We start from the raw sequence: 27256 nt of genomic DNA, 5'->3' as shown, positions 1-27256 counted from the left end.
TTTCAAACACATTTGTAGCCCAATTGGGCGCATTACAGGCCGTACGTATATCTTTTTAAGAGTAAGTTTGTTCTCTTTCAACGACTGAGTCACCCTCTACATGTCAGCCTCCAGGGCTTTACCAATTTGAGTAGAGTTCTGTCAGGCAAAGAATACGCCCGCATGTCATCGGCATAAACAGCTTTTTACACTGTTTTACAACATCAGGCATTCCATTCACATTAAGGGTTCATTTTATATTGATTACTTTTACTAGTTCACAAATAAGGAGCGCACTTGTATATTCGCAGCATGAATGCGGATGAGTTCCGACGTGCTGCCGGTGAGGTGGCTGACTTCATCGTGGACTACCTGAAGGGCGTCAAGGACCGTCCCGTGCTACCCTCCGTGGAGCCAGGCTACCTGCACAAACTGTTACCTGCGAACGCGCCCCAGCAACCCGAGGCGTGGCAGGACATCATGACGGACGTACAAGACAAGATCCTACCAGGGGTGAGTTGGGCAATTAAAACGACTGTAGTGATCGGACACTATCAAAGGTGTTTTTTTTTTTCGCAAGGGCCTTGTTGTTTGTCAACCCACAGTGGCACATCTGGGTTTGCCGTTATTTTGAGTACAAAATGTGTTATCCCATGACAGTATACCTACGTTGCAACCAACATTTGCTCATAGAGAGAACGTCTAATTCGGCCTTCAGACCCTGAAACCAAAAATAGTTTGCGCAAACCGTTATTTATTTCCACCAATATCAGTTGCCACACAGTGTATCTCCAACGTGGTGGTTTATTTCTTTGTCAAAACTGTTTGGCTATTTTTTTTTCAGACAGAAAACCATTACAGTTACAACGTGATGAAAATAGTAGTATTCCATTTTTTTGACAAAGTAATAAACGAAAGTTGATTCAAATTCAACTGATCATACACATTGCAAGTAAAAGAAAGTTAGTCTAATAAAGGCCTACTGCATGTGCAATCGGCCATACTCATCGAACAAACTCTCAATTCTATAATTTCATCAACAATATCCAACTCACAATACAATTTACAAAACTGGTAGTAAGGATCAACATACTTTCGAATTGAAACACTAAATATATATTTTAAAGGCCGGTTGCTTTTTCTACCACCAGTACATATATAACATAAAATAATTATGCATGGTGTTTCAAAATCGAGCTTGGCGTCCATTCCAATTCAATCATTGTTAATATTAACATAATTACAACTGCAACCAGTATAAATGTTATAAACTGTATATATATATATTAACACAAAATAACAGCTGTTTCCTTTTACCAGACAACAAAATGTATTAAGTTCCCACACTTATATTCTTGGACCCCTTGTACCACAAACCATGAGAATAGGTTGGGTAACACATATACTTGTAAATATACCCTAATAGGGAGACACGTTACCATCAATAGTTATACCTTTCAAATGCAAGGTAAAATTCTGACAGAATATAATTTTAAGGCCAAAAAAAAAAAATATTCGGTCTCTGGTCAGACCTAAGTTCCGGAATTGACGCGGCCACGCGGCTTTTTTTTTTTTTTTTCCTTTTTTTTTCTTCAAGCTTGGATTGTACAGACAAGGTGGGTACTATTTTGTTTTTTTGGTGTCCTTATGTACATTGGTGTCCTCCACAATTTGCCTTGGTGCTTTCGATCATTTGCCTTGGTGCAATTTCCCATTCCTTGGTGCTTTTTGGTAAAAAAAATTGAGGAGGTGCGGAAATAGAGGGCGCTGTTGGAAATACCGCGGAACATTTTGGAAAAAAAAAAGATCGACGCGCATGCTTAAAATCGACGCGCGCGCTGACCAGAGACCGACTTATTTTTTTGGGGGGGGGGGGGCCTAAGGGATGGAAATTTCTTAGCTCAACAAGACTTTATAGGCCCCCTACAGTGTTTTCCAATTTGAAATGGTATAATGTGAAATGAAAAACGAGGAAATCAGCTGATCCGAGGAAAAGTTGCATGCCCGTATAGCCCCGAAAAATGTCACGTGATTGAAGAAATATTGCAGAAATATTGCAGAAATATTTAAGAAATATTGAACAGAAAATGAAAATATATACGTTTTATACTGCACACAAACCATGGATATCTATATGAAGCCCGGGAAGGGACAGGGTGGAATTTTTTTTTTGGAATTTCCTAATTCGTTCGCACGAATTACTAATTCGTTTGCACGAATTACTAATTCGTTCGCACGAATTACTAATTCGTGGGAACGAATTAGTAATTCGTTCGCACGAATTATGAATTCGTGGGAACGAATTACTAATTCGTGCGAACGAATTACTAATTCGTTCCCACGAATTACTAATTCGTGGGAACGAATTAGCAAACTCCAGTAATTCGTTCGCACGAATTACCAATTCGTTCGCACGAATAACTCCAGTAATTCGTTCGCACTAATTACTAATTCGTTCCCACGAATTAGTAATTCGTGCGAACGAATTAGTAATTCGTTCCCACGAATTAGTAATTCGTGCGAACGAATTAGTAATTCGTGCGAACGAATTACTAATTCGTGCGAACGAATTACTAATTCGTGCGAACGAATTAGGAATTCGTGCGAACGAATTAGCAATTCGTGCGAACGAATTAGGAAATTCCAAAAAAAAAATCCACCCTGTCCCTTCCCGGGCTTCATATATCTAAGTTTATATTTCGAATCTAATATTTTGTCTTTTGGGACACTGCGAAATAGAAACTTCGTCTGAAGAAAATATAGTCGTCGTTCGGCCAACATACTGGTATGAAGCCCGGGAAGGGACAGGGTGGAATTTTTTGGGGGAGTTTGCTAATTCGTTCGCACGAATTACTAATTCGTTCCCACGAATTGCTAATTCGTTCGCACGAATTCCTATTTCGTTCCCACGAATTCCTAATTCGTTCGCACGAATTGCTATTTCGTTCGCACGAATTCCTAATTCGTGCGAACGAATTAGCAATTCGTGGGAACGAATTAGTAATTCGTGCGAACGAATTAGCAATTCGTGGGAACGAATTAGGCCTAGTAATTCGTGCGAACGAATTACTAATTCGTGCGAACGAATTACTGGAGTTTGTTAATTCGTTCCCACGAATTGGTAATTCGTTCGCACAAATTAGTAATTCGTTCGCACGAATTGCTAATTCGTGCGAACGAATTAGTAATTCGTTCCCACGAATTAGTAATTCGTGCGAACGAATTAGTAATTTGTGCGAACGAATTAGCAAACTCCCCAAAAAAATTCCACCCTGTCCCTTCCCGGGCTTCATATACTGGCGAATAAAAGCAAACACTGAAATTCAACAGCTGGAGGAGCATTTTCGCCACCTCATCATGTGTACATTAACAAGGCCCGTCCAGGTCTCCAGCTCGTAGCGACGGGGACTTGACCTACAAGTGTATGTCTACATAGAAACCAAAAATGGACGGAAAAAAAGTTACCTAAGTTTTCCGTCCACTTTTTGATGGAATTTCGATGATAATGTCAAAAAGCAATATATATAATCAACTTAACCCTAAAAGGGCCGGGGGAGCGGAATCCGCCCCCCCCCCCCCCTTCAACATTTTCCGCGATAGCTTCTAAAAAAAAATTTTTCGCGACCCGAGCTGTTATGACTTTTTAGCCTCGAGCTTTGCGCATCTTTTGATACCAAAAACATAAAAATTGGACCGCGGGTTGGCACGTAGCGAAAAATTTTCCGGCGCTACGCGCCGTGAAAACTGAAGTTTTGCATATACGTCGTGTACACCGAGCAGAATTGCCATTCATACATATGAATAATTAATTAGCCATAATTCCAAAACCTTTGACCTATAGTCATGAAATTTCTTGGGCATGTTTAGGAAGAGTTGCTCTATGCATGTGTTGAGTTTCAAAATTTTTCGTCACTCAATGGCCGAGATCTTAGGGGGGGGCGGAATCCGCCCCCTCCCCCGGCTGAGAGATGGTCAAAATAACCCGGCCCCTTTAGGGTTAAATTATCTTTATGGAAAGGCTGCATGTCCATACATGTGTTGAAATTCACAACCATTGGAAAAACTGCTAACATGACGGTAGATAAGTGGCCCCATTTATTATGTTTCTTGTCATAACCTAGTAAGTTTCCCTTTGTGGTTCGTTATAAATGTGTAATGAAAAGCCGTATCCTCTCTGAGTGATCCCCGTTTGCTATTTCCCAGGGCAACATCGTGACTTTGGGCGTGATCCCTGGCTTCATGGCATATACGGGTTTATCCGGAGGTCGTAGGTTCAAACCGCACTCCAGTCAGTTTCTTTGTTCAACTTTACAAAATTAATATACTTTTTTTTGTTACCAACCCAACATCCCTCGAAGTTGAGGGAGATGCACAATTTCTTAGTAGACAATACACCTAATCCAATCAGAGAAAGCACATTTCTTTATTTTTTTTGTCTTGCTCCTACCTTGACAGATGACCCACTGGCAGCATCCTCATTTCCACGCCTACTTCCCGACTGGGAGCTCTTACCCCTCGATGCTGGGCGAGTTTTTGTCTGCCGGCTTGGGCTGCATCAGTTTCAGTTGGGTGAGAAAACGTGATTTGTTTGTTAGTTGGACGATTTTTGAATATTTGTTTCAAAGTTACTCGTTAACTTTTTTTGTAATCATTTACTCAACGTTTTATTTTACCAGAGTAGCCCCATCAACTATTCTCTTTTGGGACCCTGTGTTGAAACACCAAAACACTGTTGTTCAATGCATAATACATATTCAAATAATAACAGATTACTAAATGAGCACAGCGAAAAAAAAGAATCAAACGTAAACACGTTCGCAATATTGTTAAAATACCAGAAACTAGGCGCGGTTTATGTAAAACAGATTTGAAAACAGGTACGATTGAAAAGGAGAAAACAAACATTTAATCCACCAAAAACGTTCGTTAACATAACAATTAAATGAAAGACATACATATATCGTTTCTTTTTTTTATGGCTACTTGAGTTGTAATTTTTGGTTCTGCCTATGGAAATTGTACCCTACTCCTTATACCAATAAGTCAAAGTCGGTCAGTCCATCACAAGTCCCTGCAAGTCCAACACAGGTCCATCGCAAGTCCTTCAGTCTCAAGTCAAGTCACTAGTTATTCAAATAAAAATATGGAAACCATTCGTTTATCATTGTTCATCCCGTTATTTGTAACTAGACTTAAGAAAGGTCGTGTGACTTGTAAAAGGACTCGTGAAAGGACGTGAGATATGAATTGGGATTGACTCAACTGCAACAATGATTCAAAATAATTATACACATAAACTGCCAGAGTTTCAAGTGACGTTTTAATTGGGCGTCTTCAAGTGTTTGATTTGATATGTATTTCTTCTCCTCATCATGGGGTGCTGTGGTCGAATGGTTACGGTGTTCGACTCGTGTGCCGTGGTACATGGGTTCAAATTCTGACCGTGGGAACATGGTGCTTGTGCTCTTGAGCAAGGCACTTTACCATTATTGCTTCGTCCTTCGGATGGGACGTAAAACCGTAGGTCCCGTGTGTTGTGTGATGCACGTTAAAGAACCCAGTATAATTATCGCTAAGAGAAGGGGTTTGCCCAGGTGTTTCTGGCAGTGGCTGCAATATGCGCCGCAGCACCTTGTCAACCCTTATAAGGTGCTACATAGTGGGTCTCACATTTGTCATTAACTTTATTTACCTGTCTTAAATAATAGACATAATTTCCAGCGCCTTGAGTACCTAATTGTTGGTAGATACGTGCACTATATAAGACTTCAGTATTACTACTACTATTACTGTAATAGGGCGACAGATTTTGCGAACTCCGTCCACAATAGGGCGATACACCTTATTAAGGCGACATTTTCACTGTCGCCCTTTTATGAAAACGACCCTTAGGACAAGGAATTTTGCCGTCGAAGACCATTTAGATCGATTCCTCATGGTCCAATTAGTATAAATACTAAATTTCGTGGAAAAAAACATTAGGTAAACTTGGGTTAGGTGACAGTTTAGGTTTGTGCACAAGTCTATTGGAAAGTCACCCTATTGAGGCGAAAAGAGTAATTATTATTATTATTATTATCAGATCGCTAGTCCCGCTGTAACGGAGCTGGAGACGGTCATGGTGGCCTGGTTGGGACGCATGATGGGTCTTCCCAAGGAACTGCTACCGTACACCGAGGGGGGCACAGGGGGAGGGGTCATCCAGGTAAGGACGGGAGAAGTTGGTCCCAAGATTTCGGAAATGTGACGTTTAATTTGTTTTTATGCAGTGAAAGTTGTATGGGATAAGGGGATCTGAACCCCCTCTTCAGCCGCAAAGACAAAATAGGAAAATCATGTAGAGAAACACAGCAAACACGTGTCAATTTAACCTCCTCCCTTGCGGCTTACCTCCCCCCCCTTGATCCAAACCCTAATCCGCCCCTGAATTTCGGTAAAAGGGTGGATATAGGCTAGGAGGGACAGTGATGCTATATCTATATATGAACTTGTGAAAGGTCTTTGGGGCGAAATGGCCATTTGGTTGGGCTTGGGTCAAATTCCTGATACATACCAAAACACCCGGGATCCGGATGCCAACTCTTTATCAACCTTTGAAAAATGGAACACATTGCCTAATTTAGAAAGTTTATCACAATAGAAAAAAACCTTAAAATCTTATTATTAACAAATTTAAGTATACAGACATAACATATGTACATGTATATCAAAAAGGTATGGGAGGGATTCGGGGGAAAAGTAAAAAGAGAAAATTAGTCAAATCCAACAATTCAAAAAGAGTTACCGATATAATGTCCAGAACTTTACAGGAACATACATACCCTGTGGTCTTCGATGTATTCTCTTTTGTATTGCTGTAGTCCTCATCCAGCGAGTGCATCCTTGTGGGCATGCTTGCAGCCAGAACAAAAACCATCGCAACTCTGAAGAAGTCGCATCCAGACGTGGACGATTGCATCTTGGTATCCAAACTTGTGGCTTATTACTCGGAGGAGGTATCACACCAAGCACATTTCCGTGTATTCTTTTTATTGTTAATTGACTCTTGAATTATGTGAGTAAAGTCTGTCGAGAGCCAATTTGGCCCATCAGACCGGCGTTCCCATCTCCAGGTTTCCTTGGCATGAACCGACTGAGAAACTTTCTATCCCCGGTCCCCCTGGATGGGATGCCAGTCCATCGCAGGCTACTCCCCAGCTAATGCCGGTACCCATTCACCCCCCCCCCCCCCCTGGGTGGGTTGATTTCAGGCACTTGAGACTCGTAGTGCATGTACCCAAGCCATTGTGGGGCTAAATAAGTATATCAACTTTCTCTCCGTAGTGTATATAATAAGCTCCCCTGGTCAAAACATGCAGATATTGTTCACGACTGATCACGAGGTTTCACCTCCGCTTTTAACTAGCACCCTCTTTTCTTTTTCAGGCTCATTCTGCAGTGGAGAAGGCGGCCAGGATTTGCCTCGTGAAGACACGTGTTTTGTCGACCGACGACAAGTTTTCTCTGCGTGGCGAGACGCTGCGTGAAGCTGTGGAGGTATAATGTCGCGTAAATTAACAAAACGATACTTTTAAAAAAGATGACACCGAGTAAATATGGCATGGAATCCGTCCGCCGAGCTCATAAATAATTAATATACATTCAAATTATTCTACATATTTGAGAGTTCTGAGAGCCATGGAACTGGGGGATTGAAGACATAATGGCACTGCACCCCTGGCCTGGACTTGGGGCTTCCAATTCTAAGCATTTCGGATGCAATTAGGTCAGAAAATGGCGCTATTTAGCCATAATTATTGTGGAGGAGGGATCCTCTTTCAAAATGGCTACTTTTCCAGTCTGGGAACTATCATGCGTTTTAAGGGTGGTCTTCTTTAATTTCTCCAAACATTCATTGCTCAATCCACCAAAACTCGAAAGGAAAATGAAAGACGACAGGTTGATAAGCATTTTTCTGTTCAACCTGAACACCTGTGAGAGCTCTGAGTATTTCTAAAGGACAGGTGTCTATGAGAATTAATTTACTTGGTTGCAACCTAAACGTTCTTCGGTGATTATGCCAGACATGTACGTCCCTGCCGTGCTACTGAAATAACAGGGATTGTGTGGCATATGAAGCTTCACAATATTACATTTCAATCAAGATTTTCACTTCTGTCATTAATCTTGCAGAAGGATATAGCCAGAGGAATGGTTCCATTCTTTGTAAGTATTACGCAATTCAAAATTTCGTGTCAGAAACGATTCTAACTTTTACTACGCATCCAAATTCCTCCAAAAAAGTGAATAAGAAATGAATCAGTAAATTATAAGGATGTAGGGAGAAGAGTTTCGTTAATACAGCTATCCCAAAAACTGCACCACGTCTATCGTTCGCACCCCTCCCCCCCCCCAAAGGAAAAGTAAAGCGAGTATTTACTGTAAGCATCTCCAAAAGATGAGTGGGTTCTGGTCTGCAGATGAGGGTGTAAACAATTTTCTTAAACCTCATAAACAGATTGTTTAGAGCGAACAAAATTTGCACTGTTCTTCTTAAACCTAAACCTAAACCTAAAAGTAAACCTAAACCACATAATTACTCTAACTATGTTAGAAGTGTTACACAGGTTCTTTAACTGCGCAGAGGGACCTGCTACCCTTTGGGCCCAAGGTAACCGAATTTTCTTGAAAAAAATAAAAATTGAGGGCCAAAAACGTTCACCTCCTATCTAATCCTCATTCAACCCTTGCCAAATCAGCTGGTTTAATGAACTTTGCAGCCAGGGCTACACCCAGGCCGTGTCAACAAACTTTCGACCAGGCCTCCTGCCAAGTCTCATTGAAAATCAACAAAGACCAGTAACTTGACACAGTCATCTCCCTTCATAACTGCATACCACAGCCGCCAGTCAATTATCTTTCCAGCGCACTGTCTGGCAACTGTCTGGACACTGTCTGGCACGTGGATTTTTGTTGTATTGCTATGAATAGGCTCTTGCGTAGTGCGGGAAAGTACCTGCTGCCCTCTGGGCAGCAGTTGATGAGTTGTTGTAAAGGTTTTTTGTAAACGCTGCGCAGGGTTAAAAAACAAACAAAAAAAGGGGGGACTTTCACTTCATACGTGACTCCTATATGTTTGTTTGTTGGGGTGTTGGGGGTGTTTATTTGTTTGTTTGGGTGTCTGTATGTTTGTTTGCGCAACCCACAAAAGGTTATCTTGATTACTAAATCAATCTCAGGCTTGTGCAACCCTCGGGACAGTAGGCAGTACAGCAGTTGACGATATTGACGGTATCGGGCGAGTCTGCGCAGAGAAGGACCTATGGTTTCACGTGGACGGCGCGTACGGTGGTAACGCACTCATCTGCCCGGAGTACAGATATCTACTCAACGGATTTCAGGTTTAGATAGAATTGCCGGCTATTTCCTTCCCCTTTCGTATACGATGTCACAGGACAGGGGAATCCTTTCAATGTATCCCATTAAAATAAAAACGGCAAACGGTAACCACTGGCAGATCCCCTATCCTGCATCCCAAGTCCCCCGCCCCCTTCAAAAAGTGTCGTTTCCTTTTAATTTAACCGGAGAACAGTGAAGGAGACTACTACAAATTAGGCAACAGAAAGGAAGCAAAGAAAAAGGGATTAGAAAAAAAGCATCCAAGCGTCAAGCGAGGGGGTTCTCCCTCACCCCATCCCGCCCCGTCACAATCCTTCTCACTTGCAACGGCCGACCGGCCGGTCGGTATAAGTCCCTCCCATTATTTTGAACCCCCAAAATGTTGTTTTTGCTGCAGTACTTATCATCATTCAACAGCAACCCTGCAAAGTGGATGCGGATGGGTGCGGACGGTACAGTCATGTGGTATGATGCTTCCCTTTTAAGAATCTTTTCTGTTTGAAAGCCAGTTTCTTCTGAATGGCTCCGTTTGGTTTGTTGAATTTGTTGTCTGTTCAATTGATCCTTCATATAAATTCTCTGAAATATCCATTGGTCCCATGTATTATGTTGATGTCAAATTCAAATTTTGGCTTACTTAAGCAAGCCAAAGTTTCTCCGGGAAATACCCCGATATCGTCTCAACAGACTGAGGCAAAAAAAGCACACGGATCGCAATCATTGCAACGTTCTCCTTTGATATTAAACGTAGATAAAATCCAATATTTGGTTTTGCACTTCACCGACGTATGTTTATAAACACTGTATAGTCCGCGTTGTCTTGAGTGACTTTAAGAAAAATAATTACTCGCGTGGGTCTCGAACCAACGACCTCCTGCTTACTAGCGCAGACGTCTTACTCGACCACCGAGCTTGTTCGAACCTGATACAACAGCGATACCGCAACCAAGCTATTAAGTCGCCGATAACAACATCGTTGGCTACCTGCAACACATGGGGAATGGCCACTGTTTTATAGGTACAACATTAGGAACTTAATCATAAATTGAAATCATCTACAACTACTCACCTATAGAACTACTGAAAGTAAACCACTTACCAATTGACAATTGAGAGATGCTATCAGTTTTGTTGTTCGTTCATCAGGGTGCGGGACAAGAAGTTGTTAATAAGCGCTCTCTCCACCAACCGCATCTACTACCTGGATGATGAAGAGGAAAGAGACAGGCTTGATTACAAGGTAAGAGCACAGAATCGCTTCAAAATAGATTTATCTCAGTGGGCACTTTTTTTATCAGACTGAGCTAATTGTACAAGCCGTAAATATCTTGGGAGAAGTTTGCGGGACCAACTCTTAAAGTAACTGTCTCTTAAAGCTCGCATATGGTTCTGAGAGCACCCAGAGATGCTAAATCAACGTTTCGATCAGTATGCATGCACTGACATTCGGTATCAAGACATTTGAAAAATGTCGCGTGGGCCTTGAAACAACCCCAACTCTTTCTTCTCAGAACCGTTTCTCTTTTAGAGACAGTCATTCACATCGTGTATCCACAAACATCGCGGAAGGTGTACTCTTCAGCATGCAAAGCCCCGATATCTTGTTCTGGTTGCTGTTTTGGCTGTTTTAGAGTATATGGTCTTTAAATGGTATGCTATCTGCTGATGTAAGGTCTTTATGATATTGTTGTCATCAAATTCGGGCAGAACTGGTCCATTCCCCTGGGTCGGCGGTTTCGATCACTGAAACTCTGGTTCGTCATCAGGATGCACGGCGTAGAGGGTCTGCAATCAGCGATACGATCGGTAGGTCTTCACCAACATCAACATTATCTTGCCACCCGTTTACACCCATTACTCTCACTTCTCGCTCCTCCATAGAATACTTTCACATGCTCCACTGGATTTGCTGCCTCCTCTCATCCATGCGTTCGAAGGCCTGGTAGTACTCTTCAAGTTTCTTTCCTCGCACTGCCGCCTGTGGACCTCCTTACCAAGTTCTTGCTTCCTTCTTCTTGCAACTTATCACAGTTCAACAAAAATATCCACAGGTACCTCACATTTTCCTATCTTGTTTATGGACCCCCATTTTGATTCACCCTTTGCTTTGTGGTTGGCGAGTACCAAAAGTCTATGACGAGCTCTATTTTTCGCATGATCGCATTTTGTGATTTTTTGATTCTGGGTGTTGGGTATACAGCTCATCAACTTCATGTATTTCGTATAATTATGATTATTTTGGATGACAGCACGTGGCCTTGGCCAAGATGTTTGAATCTTGGGTGCGTGCGGACGACAGGTTCGAGGTTGTCGGCACCGTGGAGTTCGGCCTCGTGTGCTTCAGGCTCAAGGTACGAGGATGATTCCAACATGATTTTAAATTATATAAGAATCTGTTCTTTCGGACTTCAATAAAAAATATATTCATATCAAGGATAAGTCCGCACTGACATGTATGCAAGCCAGTCATTAACTGGATAGGGGACTGTATGTGCATCTGGGTAACCTTGACATCCTTCGCTGTTTCCTTTGATTCCACTCAAATCCGCATTGACTATCCACAGGGCGAGAACACTTTGACAGAAGTCCTGCTGCAACAGATCAACGAGTCTGGCAAGGCCCACATGGTTCCCGCCTCCCTCAAAGGGAAATACGTCATCCGTTTCACCCCCGCAAACTGGTACTACTCTGAGGAGATCACCAAGAAAACCTGGGACATCATCACGGGCTTCGCTCAGGTGGTGCTTCACGAAAGCCGGGGAGACAGGCAGGGATTGCAGGTGCGAGAGTCGGTAGACTCCGGGGAAGTCTTAGGAAGAGAGGAGGGTGTCCCGGAGAATTCTTAACGTCCATGAGAATACAAATCTCTTTACATTCCCTCAGCCAACAAGGACAGGCAGATCAGCATAAAATTATGTAAATTATAAAAAAATTAAGTGTCCTATTAAAAAAACGATCATTGCATCTATTTTCGAGTTTTGTCTTTATATACCGGTTCATCTTTCTGGCCGTGTTTAACACGAATATCTGGTATCGTGACAATCAAATTTGAACACGATGTGTATTCAGTGTTTCTGATTACTTTTCGTAACAGCTCTTTAATTAAAATTCAATTTGTTACAATCACTCTTTTTATGTTTTTTGACAATTTCAATGGTTTTATGTATCAGTGTTGTTCTCAAGTACATTTCCATGAGTACGTGTACGAATACTTTATCATGTGTACGAGAGCCATGAGTACGAGTATACGAGTACGAATGCAAGGCATTTTTTTTCCATGAGTACGAGTACGAGTACGAGTACTACAAAACTGATGTATATCATAACCAGGCGCGGTTCTACGGGGGGCTAGGGGGGGGGGCTTTAGCCCCCCAAAAATTTTGTCTAGCCCCCCAAAAATAAATGCCGTAAAAAGAAATTGCATTAGCAAAAAGAAGGATTGTGATGTACATGCGAACCGTCTCCCCCTAAAGAAATAGTCGTGACAAGGGTACATTTGTAGTTAATATAGTGTGAATGATTTTAGGATTTTATTGGCGCTCCCCATTGAAAATATGGCATGAGACCCCCCCCCCCCCCCCCCCCCCCCCCCCCACACACACACACACACGCAGACACACAGACACACACACACACCTATTGATTTTCGGAGGCCTAAGTGTCTGGAAAAAATAACCGGTCAACATTTCAGCACGCCTCCCTGAAAAAAATTCTGGATCCACCGTGCTAGCCCCCCCAAAATATTGGTTCTAGAACCGCGCCTGATCATAACATTTAAATCATGAAATTACTTAAGTGATCAAATATTTTCAGTTCATTGTATTTTTTTGTATGTTTTTTGAGCTCCGTTGCCGCGGTTGCTTTATGAAACTACACAAATACTGCTACTTCTACTTCTTTAATTAAACCTTTACTGTAGCGATTAACCTTGGGTTATCAGTGAATTAAGTTATCTCTCTGTTATGTAAATGATAGATAACGCAAGAAGATTTATATCAGTATTTTTACTTTCGTTTTCCCCTATTATTATTAATATTAGTATTAAGGGAATAATGTGTGCTTGGCCGGTATTAAACACTATGTTTAAGACCGGTTGGAGTCTGAATGCTGATAATTACCAACATCAATCATCAACATCCAGACTCCAGCCGATTTTAAACAGAGTGGTTAAAACCGGCCAAGCACATTTTATTCTCATTCATGAATACCTTTCCGTTAATAAAAATACTAACTTTTTGATCCAAAAGTAAAACTTTAAGTAAACATTATAAAATTTCCAACGATTTTGTTCAACAAGTTTACTTCATGTTTTTCGGGACACCCCTCTAGCTATACTTATGGTATTTCTCTCGAGAGAGTCGTCGTTTACAACTCCTTATGGAGATTTGACGCGCGCTTCGTGCGTAGATCACAGTCTGCCGCAGAACGCAGCTGTGCCGGTGTATTGTGAATTAAGGACTATGAAATACTGACTCACTGGTAGTACTGCGCATGCCTACGTAAGGATTGTGAACGTTCAACCAATAAAACGGTGAAAGGCAACGGATTTCATACAAGTCCAAATTTCACGTGACACTGGGAAGTGTCAGAGCAGCCAGCCGGTCTTTATATTAAACAAAGCGAGACGTCATTACGTCTGAGGTCTTACATGTGCACATGAGGTATGCCTATTCTGATTTTTTTCAAATCACCGCCATTTTTCCACATCTAGGGTGGCTCTTTAGGCTGGCTAAACAATGACTGTTGTATACCTTGAGAAAAGTTTTATCGTAGGTCCGGACCTCCTCCAAAATCTGAAACGGATTGAGATAGATTCATGTGTGGCCCTTCACTCGTTTCACAGTTTTAGGATTTCTAAAGCACGAGAAAAGGGCTCCTCGACCCAAACTGTGATGGTCTACTGAGGGCGCGCCTTGGTATCTGTGGTATGCAACTGCTGCACGTACGCCCCACGACCTAATGTGCTACCACCTCACCGAACATATGTAGACCAATACATGTACATTAAATACTTGTATTTTTCCACCAAAACGAGACAACTTACTAACTTGCAACATGAATGAGGATAAGTTTCGACGTGCTGCCGGCGAGGTGGCTGACTTTATCGTGGACTATCTGAAGGGCGTCAAGGACCGTCCCGTGCTACCCTCCGTGGAGCCAGGCTACCTGCACAAACTGTTACCTGCGAACGCGCCCCAGCAACCCGAGGCGTGGCAGGACATCATGACGGATATACAAGACAAGATCCTGCCGGGGGTGAGTAGGTCGGTATTAAGGAATACTGTAAACCTCTTACAAGGGGTTGGTATTAACAAAAACTTACTGGTCTCCCGAAATCTCCGCTATACTATACAGAAAAAAGGGTGTGGTTAGGTGTACTGCTTATCCAATAGGACTGAGGACTTGGGACAATGGGGATCGAGTGTGTAGTAACAATGGGCCCGACGCTGCCCGAGGACCTGGGCACAAGTCCTCGGGAGAATTTTTTTTGTACAACCCATATGGCAGTTGTCCAGAAAAAGTTAGTACAAACAAAAGGGAACGAAAGAAGGAAAGGGGCAGGTCCTCGTGAGTATAGTAAAACACGACTGTGTGTGTGCATGGGCGGTGTATTGCAGCAATCTGTTACACGGTACCCTCTGGAGACATATGCACAATAGGGAACCAAAAATTGTATACGTCTCCACATGGCAATTTCTATAGGTGAATACGTCTCAACAAGGTTATCACGAGATAGATATATGGATTTTACTCAAAAACTAGGAATTTCCAAGGTGTGTTGATTCGTCGCAAATTGAAGTATTTTATGTAAAGGATATTAAGTCCAAATTTCAGCCCAGGAAATTAATTGTGGTTCAAATAGGAGCATTTTGTAAGTACACCTTCAAACTCGAAAACTTATTAGAACACGAGAACAAAGAAATGACTCCACAAGGATACACATTTCAGTTTGTGTGAGTTTGAAAGTACAGTTTCAAAATGCTCTTATTTTAACCAGAATTAATTTCCTTGGCTGAAATTCGGTCTAAATATCCCTTATACCATTTGCGACACATCAACATACCTTGGAAATGTCTAGTTTTTGAGTAAAATCCATATATCTATTTCGTGAAAACCTTGTGGAGACGTATTCATCTATAAAAATTGCCCTGTGGAGACGTATACAATCTTTTGTTCCCTATTTTGTGCATGTCTCCAGAGGCCACGGTGTATCAGATCGAACATTTTAGTACACGAGAACATAGAAATGTCTCCACAAGGATACAAATTTGAGTGTGGGTGTGCAGTCTGTGTGTTTGCGGTTTATTTAGCTCCATGGTCTGAACAACTCGTCAACGTACATACATGCCAACACATACAGTAAAATACATAGGCAATCAATGGCAATACAATACGCGGGGCACTGCTCACTGCTGATCCGCAGCATATGTCGGCACGCATTTACGATGATGAGACCTTACTAATTGAATAATGTAATTATGTATGAAAGACGTGTAATTCTTTGAGCGTCTGTTATAATTATAATGTATATATCTTTTTTGGCATGTCACAGCCGTGTCGCTTGTAATTATGCTTTAAACGAGAAGTGTATATCATTCTGATTGAGTCGTTTTAGAATGCTCGCTGGAGTTGCACATCTGAGTGCATAGAATAAAAAAAAAGATCAATTGTTTTCCAATTGTATATTTCAATTTCCTTCAGTTTTTCTACTATTATGCCAAGTAAATAATTAGTAAATTAATTTATTGACCACTGTTTTAAATTATAGCTAGAATTGTTGTTTATTTCATAAGTTATTCACAAACGGGACCAGGCCTCTGTATAAGCTTAGGCTTTTTTCCTGGTTCCCCCATCTGTCACAATTCATGTTTAATTGATCAAAGTGTTGTACATGTATTAGCATTCTATTAAGTTAACTTATTGTTGTAGTAAATAAACTGTTGCATTTGCATTATATTAATTTGTGACAAATGGAAAAATAAAACAATACAATACAATACAAAAAACAATTGTTGGTAAGCCATTAGCCGAGAATTTTTTTTTAACAAACAATATACGTTAATGACTTGGTGTTCAATTATTTCAGAATTAAATATAACTCGAGTCCAGACAACATGTTAAAAAAAATATACGTTGATGACTCGCTTTTCAATTATTACATATTAAATACAACTCAAATCAAAACAGCAAACAGGGACCTATGCAGGATTTTTTGCAGAGGAGGGGGGGGGGGTTTCATCAGCAAAGACATCTAAAAATGTAGACAGTTTTTTTTTCGACGGACACAAATTCGTCAAATTCGACGATTATTAACACTAGATTACAGAATGGTGTACAACTAACCGTTATCTAAGCTGCCTCTGTCTCTATATTGAACAGGCGGACATTATACCAGTATAATTTTTTTTTGGGGGGGGGGTGTCAGAGCGGTGGGGGTGTTTCGTATTATTTGCTAGGCATTTGTATGGGATTTTTTTCTTTGGACAGAGCTGGTGGGGGGGGTTACCCCCCCCCCTCCCGTATCCGCGCCTGAGCATGTTCTCAATAATGTTGATGACTTGGTGTTCAAATTATTTCAGAATTAAATATAACTCGAGTCCAGACAACATAATAAAAACACTATACGTTGATGACTAGGTTTTGAATTACTACATAAAGAAATTATTAAATATAACTCAAATCAAGAGATTTAAAGAGATGTTTAAAATTAAATCCGCAAAGTGTCCCTTGATCAACTGACAATAATAAATATTGATGACTTGGTGTTTCAATTACTACAGAATTAAATATAATTTAAATCAAGACAGCATGTTACAAAAAAAAACAAGAAAAACGCATTTTAAGGGCATTTACTTTGCCCACTTTGAGAAATTTCATTTATTGATAAACGTTGGACGGGAATTATTTCCAATGTTTTAAATCAAACACAAATTTCTCATTGCACTGAGCTTTATGTTCAACAGTACAATATATACGGAATTGGCAACACCAACTATATCTATATTACTGTTATTAGGCCTATGCGTTTGACATTGTATCGTCCGTAGGCTACAATTCTGGCCAAATCTCGCTGGGCCCCAAAACCCCGGCCCCCTGTCAATGTTGTTTCTCATTGCGCGGTGTGTGATCCATCAGCTGGAGAGAACAACATTGACCGGGCGATCGCGAGCGGGGGAGTGGGTGACCGTGGCAGGCTCAGGAAGTGTCCCAACCATTTTGGCCGGGATTGTAGGTCTACCTCGTGTACATGTAGGCAACACGTACATAATTATAGGCCTGAAATTTGCTCGTACATAAAAGCTATCACAGCTTCTTAATTATCTGGGAAAAACGAAAATTGATTTCTTACCCAAATGTACCTCTCAAGTACCTCTGAACGTAACCCCCATTTGTACTTATATTATCAACTCGTTGTAATTTCTCATTGTATTTTTGTTGTACAAATGGAAATAAACAAACAACAAACAAACAAGGTCCGACAGCCCCAATTCTCTCAACAAATCTTCCGCCACCGGACTTATTTCACGAGCTAAAATTGCTGAAATAGGGCCGGCCTGCCCATGACATTCCCAACATTTTTGGGGAAAAAAGTATTTTGCTCAACATTTTAGTAAGTTTATCAAACCATCAAATAGATTGCCCAAATCATAGAAATTAGGATTTGTCCAATGTTAGTCAACATGCTATTTTACCCAACTGAACATTGTATCCATTTGTTGCCGTGAAATTGCCCAACAAATGCCGAAATGAAGTTGCCCAGCTTTCGTTTTATTACCCAGCATTTTTGCAGAGTAGGTGCCGCGCAAAAAGCAGCATCCGGCTAGTTTAATACATATTTTCAAATAAAAAAAGAAGAAGAAAATATTATTGAAAGTCCGTTTGCCTTCTTAGCAGCAGAAAGATGCATGAAGAAAATTCATGGGCATTTTAACAGCCTACCATCCACCAATTTATTTAATCAACTGAAATCCTATCATATATATGACTTGAAACTTTGCATGGCGGATGAGATAAAATAGAGGAAATTATCGGGTAACACCATGTGGAAAGAAATCTCTTCTTGGAAGAAGTGTGGTTCTGAAAAGAGCCGGTTGGTTGAGTGTAGAACTCGACGTTTCGGACAGTGTGCTCTGTCCGTCCTTACCCTCCTGAGGACGGACAGAGCACACTGTCCGAAACGTCGAGTTATACACTCAACCAACCGGTTCTTTTTCAGAACCACACTTCTTTCAAGAAGGGATTCTTTCCACGTGGTGTTACCCGATAATGTCCTCTATTTTGAAATCCTATCAATTAATGTTACCCACCTGAATTAACCCACGCAGTTGGGGGATGGCGTACAACTCTACTGGCTATGCTGTACACCTCAACTAATTAATAGGCAAAAGGAACTTTGTTTTTTTCTTGCTCATACCTTGACAGATGACCCACTGGCAGCATCCTCATTTCCACGCCTACTTCCCGACCGGGAGCTCTTACCCCTCGATGCTGGGCGAGTTTCTATCTGCCGGCTTGGGCTGCGTCAGTTTCACCTGGGTGGGGAAATATTTTTCTTTCAATCAAAATCAGATTTATGTAAAAAAAAAAAAATAATCAAGGTTACTGGTGTGTTTTATCGTTACCTATGGCTGTTTGAGATGTAGCTTTGGTTCTTCCTATGGCTCCACAGGGTGAGTCAAAAAAAGCGAAACCCAAATGTCGGGACCATTGTTTTAGTGAAGTTCTGCATGTAGCACTTTCAAAATCTGGGGTATGAAAGCCCAATTCATAAGGTTTTTTTTAGAACTAGAATCAATCCAATCACTCATGTACTTTTCAAGTTCCAGAATTTTGAACAAAACCACCGTTTTAAAGTTCTGTCCAAGGATCACAAAAAGGTAAGTGTTCTTTCAGCAAAACGAAAACAAATCACATGCGTGGGAATTGTTTTCATTTTGCTGAAAGAACGCACACCTTTTCTGTGATTCGTGGACAGAACTTTAAGACGGTGGTTGTGTTTGAAATTCCATAACTTGAAAAGTACGTGAGTGATTTGAATGAGTCTTGTACTAAAAGAAAGCTTTTGAATTGGGCTTTCATATCCAAGATTTTAAAAGTGGTACAGAACTTCACTAAAACAATAGTCCCAAAATTGGGGGTTCGGATTTTTTCTCACCCTGTATAGTACATGTAGTTTGGGAGTCATATTCTTTTAAAAATAAATTTTCCACCAATTTGCCCAAATGTTTAAACACGACCGAGGATTTAATTGGTGTCTTTAATAGCGTCTTAAAGCGTTCAGTTTGTTTTCTTTTTTTGACTCGCCACTTCAGCTCACCGGCCCAGCTATAACGGAACTGGAGACGGTCATGATTGACTGGTTGGGGCGCATGATGGGTCTACCCAAGGAACTGCTGCCGTACACCGAGGGGGGTAAAGGGGGAGGGGTCATCCAGGTAAGGGTGGGCACGCGTGGTCACACGATTAAGGATGCCAAGAATGAGACAACGAGTGACGGCAGATTGGTACTAGAGAGAATAATTTGGGTAAAACTATGGAAATTATGGTAGGAAACAAAAAGCTAGAACTGTATTGAATGCATTGACACTATTTCTCACAGATACCAGGTGTTCCATGGGCTGTGGCTGAATTAATTTGCTTCGGCTCGCAATGCCTAGTGAAACACAAACACGTATGTGAGAAGGACTGAATTGGTACTAGAGAGAATAATTTGGGCAATAAACATGGAAATTATGGTAGGAAACAAACAGCTGGAACTGTATTGAATGCATTGACACTATTTCTCACAGATACCATGTGTTCCATTATGGGCTGTGGCCTAATTAATTGCTTTGGCTCGCAATGCTAGTGAAACACAAACACGTCTGGGGGAAGGACTGCAGTTGCATGGCCGCATGTGTGATTGCAAGCCCGATAGCCAAGTAACTCTGACGCGGTCGTTGTATTGTTTTTCTTTGTGCTATAGACTTCATCCAGTGAGTGTGTCCTCGTGTGCATGCTTGCAGCCAGAAACAAAACCATCACAGCCTTGAAGGAGACACAACCAGACGTGGAGGACTGCATCTTGGTGTCCAAACTCGTGGCATATTTCTCAGAAGAGGTACACAAAGCTCGTTCCCCAAAAGATGACCAGATATTGAAGTTGAAGTTATGGGTGTGTAAGCTTGTATAAGCACACGCGTTGGCGCTGGCCCTGTACTGCAAAAATCATGTTTCCATTTTGAAAGTTTCAGTGCGCATATCTCGAAGTTTTCAAATCAAACGGCACAAAAAAACTTTTTCTTCTTACCGTAGCCTGTTGAAGTTTCAGCAGTGGATATTACACAATTCGAGAAAACGGTGGAAAAACCATGCACAACCTTTTGTTCACCAAACACGATTTCGTCTAGAAACTCTTTATTTCTAACGATCATTCAATAACGACTGGTCGTTGGAAATCGCCTACATTTCTTGATTTCTATTATAGAATGCCAGCAACCTAGACGGAATAATTTCACGGGGTGTTTAGCCAGTACGATCTTTATTTCAAGTAAGCGTTTTGACGACATATAGGCATATATATAGGCTTTTGGTATAAATGCCAATTATCCTTTATGCTTTTAAATTCACCTCATTATTTACCTATATATAAACCAGTCGGGGAAACATGTCAACGTTCTGTTTACTGTGAGCTCCCAAGATTAGACCGTACGGTCGTTGCAGGAATTGTTCACGGGTTACCTCAGGCAATTCTGCAAACCAATTCTTCTTTCTCAGGCTCATTCTGCAGTGGAGAAGGCGGCCCGGATTTGCCTCGTGAAGACACGTGTTTTGTCGACCGACGAAAAGTTTTCTCTGCGTGCCGAGACGCTGCGTGAAGCTGTGGAGGTAATGCGCCTATCAATTGCTTCCCCCTACCCCTTCCCCTCCCCCGGGCTGCCCCACCCAAGACGTGGAGAATGTCACTTGTGACAAAATCCCCATACCCTCGGGCAGAATTTAAGTGACAATCCCCGACCATGCGCCGACATACATGGGGCGCACTAGTGATTGCCTTTTCCATGTAGTACGTCATGTAATTTGAGTGACAAAAATCCCCACCCTGGGGCATGAAAAACGTGACCAAATCCCGACATTGGACCTGGGGTGGGGAGTGAGGAAACGTTTGATAGGCCTTGCATAATCACCAGGGCAGTGCGAATTATTAACACGGAACTCATGCATGTTTAATATCGTAGCAGTGGATGGTGGAACTCCTCAAGCATGCAATGGTGGATGCACAGAGGGTGGGGGTCTGAACACCCCTGGCCGCTAAAAATGGGAAAATAATGCCAAAAAAATTACATGTCTGACCCCCCCCCCCCCCCAATTGACAGCTAAACCCCTCCTATCCAGCCAAACATGCAGTATGGACCCCTGAAGCGCTGTACTTACCCCAGACATGACATCCTGCCTATGGGCCATTTGCGGGGTATGCATGTAATTTCAATAGGCTGCAGTCTCTGATATTATTTTGTATATTTTCAAAGTGTAATTCACACACACAAATCGAATAATCAGTTTTATTAACAGAGACTATTACGTGTTATTTTACATCATTCACTGTCTGTCATTTTCTTTCATTTATCGTACAGAAGGATATAGCCAGCGGATTGATTCCATTCTTTGTAAGTTAAGTATCATTCCGTTTTTCTGCAAATCAGTCCAACGTTTCCACAACACCCAAACCTATTTAGAAAAAAATTACTATCATGAGCAAGAAAGAACAACTAAATTATGCGATGTTACGAGGTTCACTGTAAATAACGTCCACGTGGGGGAGCCAAAAGAAAAGTTTTAATAGCACCCTTTTCCTAAAAGGTAAAAAAAAAGAATAAGCATCCCAAAAGGTCATGGTTCCCTGATTAGTGTCTTGACAAAGAAAAGGAATTGGTACATGAAAATTTTGAAATGTTACATTCCTTTCTGATTTAATTTAATATTACTGAGCCTCCTAGACCACAAACCTTTGGTTTTCTTTTCGATTGTGTCAAATCCCCCCAAAAAATCTTTTGGAAGGAGAGCTAGGACAGGAATTCCATTTCAGGAAAGGCCTGTGACGTTTGTTTTTGCTACCAGTAAAGGAAGACTTCACTGAAACCCCATGATTGTAGTAATAATAATAATAATAACAACAACAACAACAACAACAACAACAACAACAACAACAACAACAACAACAACAACAGCAGCAGCAGCAGCAGCAGCAGCAGCAGCAGCAGCAGCAACAACAACAACAGCAACAACAGCAACAGCAGCAACAGCAGCAACAACAGCAACAACAGCAACAATAGCAACAACAGCAACAACAATAATAATTACCCTGGATTGGACATTTGGGAGACATCCCCATAGACTTGTGCACAAAATGTTTCAAACTGAAATGTGCCCTAACCCAATATTCCCTTGTCCTTTTTCCACGAATTTCGGTATGTTTACTAATTAGACCACGAGCAACAAAAATAATCTAATTGCGACAAAAAAAATTGCCTCTAAAGGGTAGCTGTGACATTAGGCCTAATTACCGATGTCTCCCATTGTGCGAAGATATTACGACAACGTGTCTCCTTAATGGTACCATTACACGTATAATCTTATATAGCGCCAAAACCTTCAAAATGACGTTACAAGATTGTAACTAATACATTAATCTCAGGCGTGTGCAACCCTCGGGACAGTAGGCAGTTCAGCAGTTGACGATATTGGCGGGATCGGACGAGTCTGCGCAGAGAAGGACCTATGGCTTCACGTAGACGGCGCCTACGGTGGTAACGCACTCATCTGCCCGGAGTACAGATATCTACTCAACGGATTCCAGGTGAGACTTAAGCGACCTTTTTTAAATGTAAAAATAAGGTGATTTCTTTCGGTGTGTCAATAGCAAAGGTAAAAGTAACAACCCCTGAAACTGATTAGCAGCTTGCTTCATTTTTTGCTCCAGTGCGTGTCGTCATTCAACAGCAACCCTGCTAAGTGGATGCGGATGGGTGCGGACGGTACGATCATGTGGTAATGTGCTCCCTTTTTAAAGGCACCTTTGGTTTATATGAAATATTCATTAACTCGCTTGAGACGGCAAATGGTGCAATCGAAGTTCGAAACACTCGACACCGAATTTAAGGCCAAGATTCTTCGGGCAATGTCACAATAACTGTCTCAACAGACTTAGGCAAAAAACCACCACACAGATCGTAATCACTGCAACGTTCTCCGAGAACAGTCGCCTATGGATATAAACTGCAACTTACGGGAATAGCCACTTTTTTCTTGGTACTAGAAGAACTTAATCGTAAATTCAGTTTAAGAACCCTCGCCATTGACTACTGAATGTAAACCACTTACCAGTTAGTAGCAATTTTACATCCTTTTCGAAACGAACTTTACTTTTCGCTGAGCCGATTACCCAGCTTTCCTTGAGGTCATCAGTATAGTAAGTAAGTCTGTCCCGAGCCAACGTGGCTCATCAGGCCGGCGTTTATCTCCGGTTTCAGTAGCATGAAACGACTGAAAATATTTCTACTCCCCCTGGATGGGATGCTAGTCCATCGCAGGTTACTCCCCAGCTAATGCCGGTACCCATTTATACTCCTGGGTGGAGAGGGGCAAGTGGGGGTGAAGTGCCTTGCCCAAGGACACAATATATGACCAGCGGCTGGATTCGAACCCCGGACCCTCTGATCATGAGTCACGAACCCTAACCACTAGGCCACACACTCCCCAGGTCATCAGTATAAGCCTTGTATAAAATGTGGAAGAGATGCATTAAATGTTCTTGTTCGTTCTTCAGGGTGAGAGATAAGAACTTGTTAATAGATGCTCTCTCCATCGACCGCATCTACTACCTGGAAGATGATGAGGAACAACACAGGATTGATTACAGGGTAAGAGAACACATTTGCTTCAAAATTGATTCATCTCAATTGTTGGCTCTTTTTTCTTCAAAACTGGGTTAATCGTACAAGTCGTAAATATCTTGGAAGAAGTTTGCGGGAACACCACATGAAGTTCAGGACACTGAAAGGTATGGTTCTGAGAGCGTCCAGAGATGCTATTCGTCGTTTTGGCTTCAAGATAAGGGGACATGTCGCGTACACAACTCTGACTCGTTCATCTCATAACCACCTTCCTTGAGAGACAGTCATTTACATTGTACATCCACAAACATCTCCGAAGGTGTACTCTCCAGCATGCAAAGCCTCAGTATCTTGTTCTGGTTGCTGTTTTGACTTGAAGTATAGTCTCTAAATGGTAATGTTCTCTGTTGGTGTGATACCTTTATGTTTTGTTGTCATCAAATTCGGGCAGAACTGGTCCATCCCCCTGGGTCGGCGGTTTCGATCACTGAAACTCTGGTTCGTCATCAGGATGCACGGCGTAGAGGGTCTACAATCAGCGATACGATCGGTAGGTCTTTACCAACGTCAACATTATCTTTTCACCCGTTTACAACCATTACTCTCATTTCTCATTCATCCATAGCATACCTTTTGCTGCCTCCTTTCCTCCATTATGTTCTCTTGAACCCTATTGTGGAGAAGTTATCTCCAAGCTTCTTTCTTCGTACTGCCTTCCTGTGGGTCTCCTTACCAAGATATTGCTTTACTTTTCACATTTCAACACTATCAACTGGTTCCTCATCTCTGAACACGCTCGGGTGAGGACCATTAGTCGACAATATTGGTTGATTCATGACGTAACTTACGCCTGCGCACTAAATATCAATGTGCGGATGCCTCTGGTCAAACAGTGATCAAAACCGTGTCATCACGAGACTTCTTAGTCCTGGCTTCGCGTCGTGCATTATGATGCGTGCGGCTATTGGTAACCAGCGATGGAACCGTGGCCTAGTTTTCAGTTCCAAAAAGCCGACTATGCAGAGTAGTCCAATCATCCTTCGTTCGAGCGAAGTTAGTTAACTATAATGGTTAACGTTAGATCGCACCCGACCCGATCTTACTTCTTGTGTATAACTTGCTTCTTTTTGTTTTGTTGGTAATCCCCATCTCGAGTGGCACTTTGCCTTGTGGTTGGCGATTTGGCCTACCCCAAACTATTATTTCCTAACTTTTCGCATGTTTGCATTTTTGTTTTATTCGTGAGATGGGTATATAGCTCCCTACAGTAATCACACTTCATAGATTTCGTACGATTATTTTGGATGACAGCACGTGGCCTTGGCCAAGATGTTCGAGTCTTGGGTGCGTGCGGACGACAGGTTCGAGGTTGTCGGCACTGTGGAGTTCGGCCTCGTGTGCTTCAGGCTCAAGGTACGAAGATAACCCGGAGATCTCGATTTAGACATTAAAAAAAAATCCAAAATATCTCGAGGACTTTGATACATGCTGTAATCAAATCCAGGATCCGCGTTCATAAACTTTGAAGGAGGATATGATCAAGTAGAAAGATTGCGGGTAACACCATGTGGAAAGTAATATCTTCTTGGAAGAAGTGTTTTTCTGAAAAAGAACCGGTTGGTTGAGGGTAACTCGACGTGTCGGACAGTGTGCTCTGTCCGTTCTCAGGAGGATGAGACCACCGGTTCTTTTCAGAACCACACTTCTTTCAAGAAGAGATTACTTTCCTCATGATGTTACCCGCAATCTTTCTACTTTATCTCATCCACCATGCAAAGCTTCAAGTCATATACATGAGGATATGATTACTGGACGATTGACTGGGATTGTTTCTGGATAAAGTTGCAAATCAAACGCTGTTTCGTTTATTTGTTCCCGTAAAATCTGCTGTTTAATGTCCACAGGGGGAGAACACTTTGACAGAAGTCCTGCTGCAACAGATCAACGAGTCTGGCAAGGCCCACATGGTTCCCGCCTCTCTCAAAGAGAAATACGTCATCCGCTTCACCCCTTCCAACTGGCACTACTCCGAGGAGATCACCAAGAAAACCTGGGACATCATCACATGCTTCGCCGAGGTCGTGCTTCGCGAAAGCCGGGGAGATGGGCAGGGATTGCAGGGGCGAGAGTCGGCAGACTCCGGGGAAGTCTTGGGAAGAGAGGAGGGCGTCCTGGAGACTTCTTAACATCCATGAAAATACTGTCAAACCTGCCACTCTGGCCACCTTGATAAAGAGGCTACTTGCTCAGTCTGGCCACCATTGGTTGGACCCGACAACAGTACATGTATTATATAACCTTTCCACTGTGGCCACCTGCTCAAAGTGGCCACATTCCACCGGTCCCTTGGGTGGCCATTGTAGCCAGGTTTGACTGTACAACGGCGAATCCTGACGATCGTTGGGAGACAGTAAGAAGGATCCTTACATTCCCTCAGCCGAGGACAGGCAGCAGATTAGCACAATTATGTACATCGTATAAAATGTTCTTACCGATCATTGCATCTATTTTTGAGTAGTGTTTTTATATACGAGTTTGTCTTCCTGGCCGTGTTTAAAAATATAGTCCATCATTTGTAATTTGTACATTTTGTTCGTTTGAAGAAACAAAAGTGTTCAAAATCTAATGAAGGATACTGAACAACTAACCTGACGAAGTTTCAGCTCAGCTTCAGCTGTATATTCCGAGAAAAACAGCATTCTATGATCTCAATTTCAAATCAAAAGTTGCTGAATCATGTTTTGAATTTTGAATTGCAGCTATACGCGATGTCGCGCACTGATCCGACAAATTATAGCAACCACGCGTGCCTGTGCGTCGTGCCAATGCTTGCGCGCGCTGCGCCTAATAACAAAACGAACTACTAATTTAAATTTTCCTACGGTGCGTCTTAAGACGCACCGTTGGAAAGGCCTTCTTTCGTTGATTACTTCAAAATGATAGCTTGCCAGAAAGATTAATTTCACAGGGAGTTTAGTTCCCTTACTATCTTTCAACCAAGTATGTTTTTCAACAATAATACGCCA

The 27256-nt window shown here is 41.9% G+C and overlaps 2 protein-coding genes across 2 annotated transcripts; both read left to right on the top strand.

Annotated features, from left to right (window-relative positions):
- Window positions 1–291: 291 nt before the first annotated feature.
- On the top strand, window positions 292–12587 carry LOC119734039 (aromatic-L-amino-acid decarboxylase-like). The gene is made up of 12 exons (XM_038207416.1): window positions 292–492; window positions 4435–4548; window positions 6062–6184; window positions 6840–6974; window positions 7405–7515; window positions 8152–8184; window positions 9198–9359; window positions 9755–9822; window positions 10504–10597; window positions 11065–11163; window positions 11607–11708; window positions 11922–12587. The coding sequence occupies exons 1-12, from the start codon at window positions 292–294 to the stop codon at window positions 12201–12203; spliced, it is 1524 nt and encodes a 507-aa protein (XP_038063344.1). The 3' UTR covers window positions 12204–12587.
- Window positions 12588–14412: 1825 nt separating this feature from the next.
- Window positions 14413–26815, top strand: LOC119733927 (aromatic-L-amino-acid decarboxylase-like). The gene is made up of 12 exons (XM_038207288.1): window positions 14413–14613; window positions 18781–18894; window positions 19671–19793; window positions 20324–20458; window positions 21115–21225; window positions 21972–22004; window positions 23033–23194; window positions 23318–23385; window positions 24164–24257; window positions 24682–24780; window positions 25542–25643; window positions 26135–26815. Exons 1-12 carry the CDS (start codon window positions 14413–14415, stop codon window positions 26414–26416), a joined length of 1524 nt encoding a protein of 507 aa, XP_038063216.1. The 3' UTR covers window positions 26417–26815.
- Window positions 26816–27256: the final 441 nt, after the last annotated feature.

The sequence above is a fragment of the Patiria miniata genome, unplaced genomic scaffold, assembly GCF_015706575.1.
Source record: "Patiria miniata isolate m_02_andy unplaced genomic scaffold, ASM1570657v1 HiC_scaffold_26, whole genome shotgun sequence".
NCBI classification, from domain to species: Eukaryota; Metazoa; Echinodermata; class Asteroidea; order Valvatida; family Asterinidae; genus Patiria; species Patiria miniata.
The sequence above is the reverse complement of the archived record's forward strand: the minus strand, read 5'-3'. Positions and strand labels throughout refer to the sequence as shown.

What these genes read in the sequence shown, in the direction of transcription:
- LOC119734039 (XM_038207416.1), top strand. Translation starts at nt 292, where the DNA reads ATGAATGCGGATGAGTTCCGACGTGCTGCCGGTGAGGTGGCTGACTTC. An exon ending in TGGCTTATTACTCGGAGGAG is followed by an intron (nt 6,975 to 7,404) that starts GTATCACACCAA and finishes TTTCTTTTTCAG; the next exon opens with GCTCATTCTGCAGTGGAGAA. An exon ending in GAGGAATGGTTCCATTCTTT is followed by an intron (nt 8,185 to 9,197) that starts GTAAGTATTACG and finishes AATCAATCTCAG; the next exon opens with GCTTGTGCAACCCTCGGGAC.
- LOC119733927 (XM_038207288.1), top strand. Translation starts at nt 14,413, where the DNA reads ATGAATGAGGATAAGTTTCGACGTGCTGCCGGCGAGGTGGCTGACTTT. An exon ending in GCGGACGGTACGATCATGTG is followed by an intron (nt 23,386 to 24,163) that starts GTAATGTGCTCC and finishes TTCGTTCTTCAG; the next exon opens with GGTGAGAGATAAGAACTTGT. An exon ending in AACACAGGATTGATTACAGG is followed by an intron (nt 24,258 to 24,681) that starts GTAAGAGAACAC and finishes AAATTCGGGCAG; the next exon opens with AACTGGTCCATCCCCCTGGG.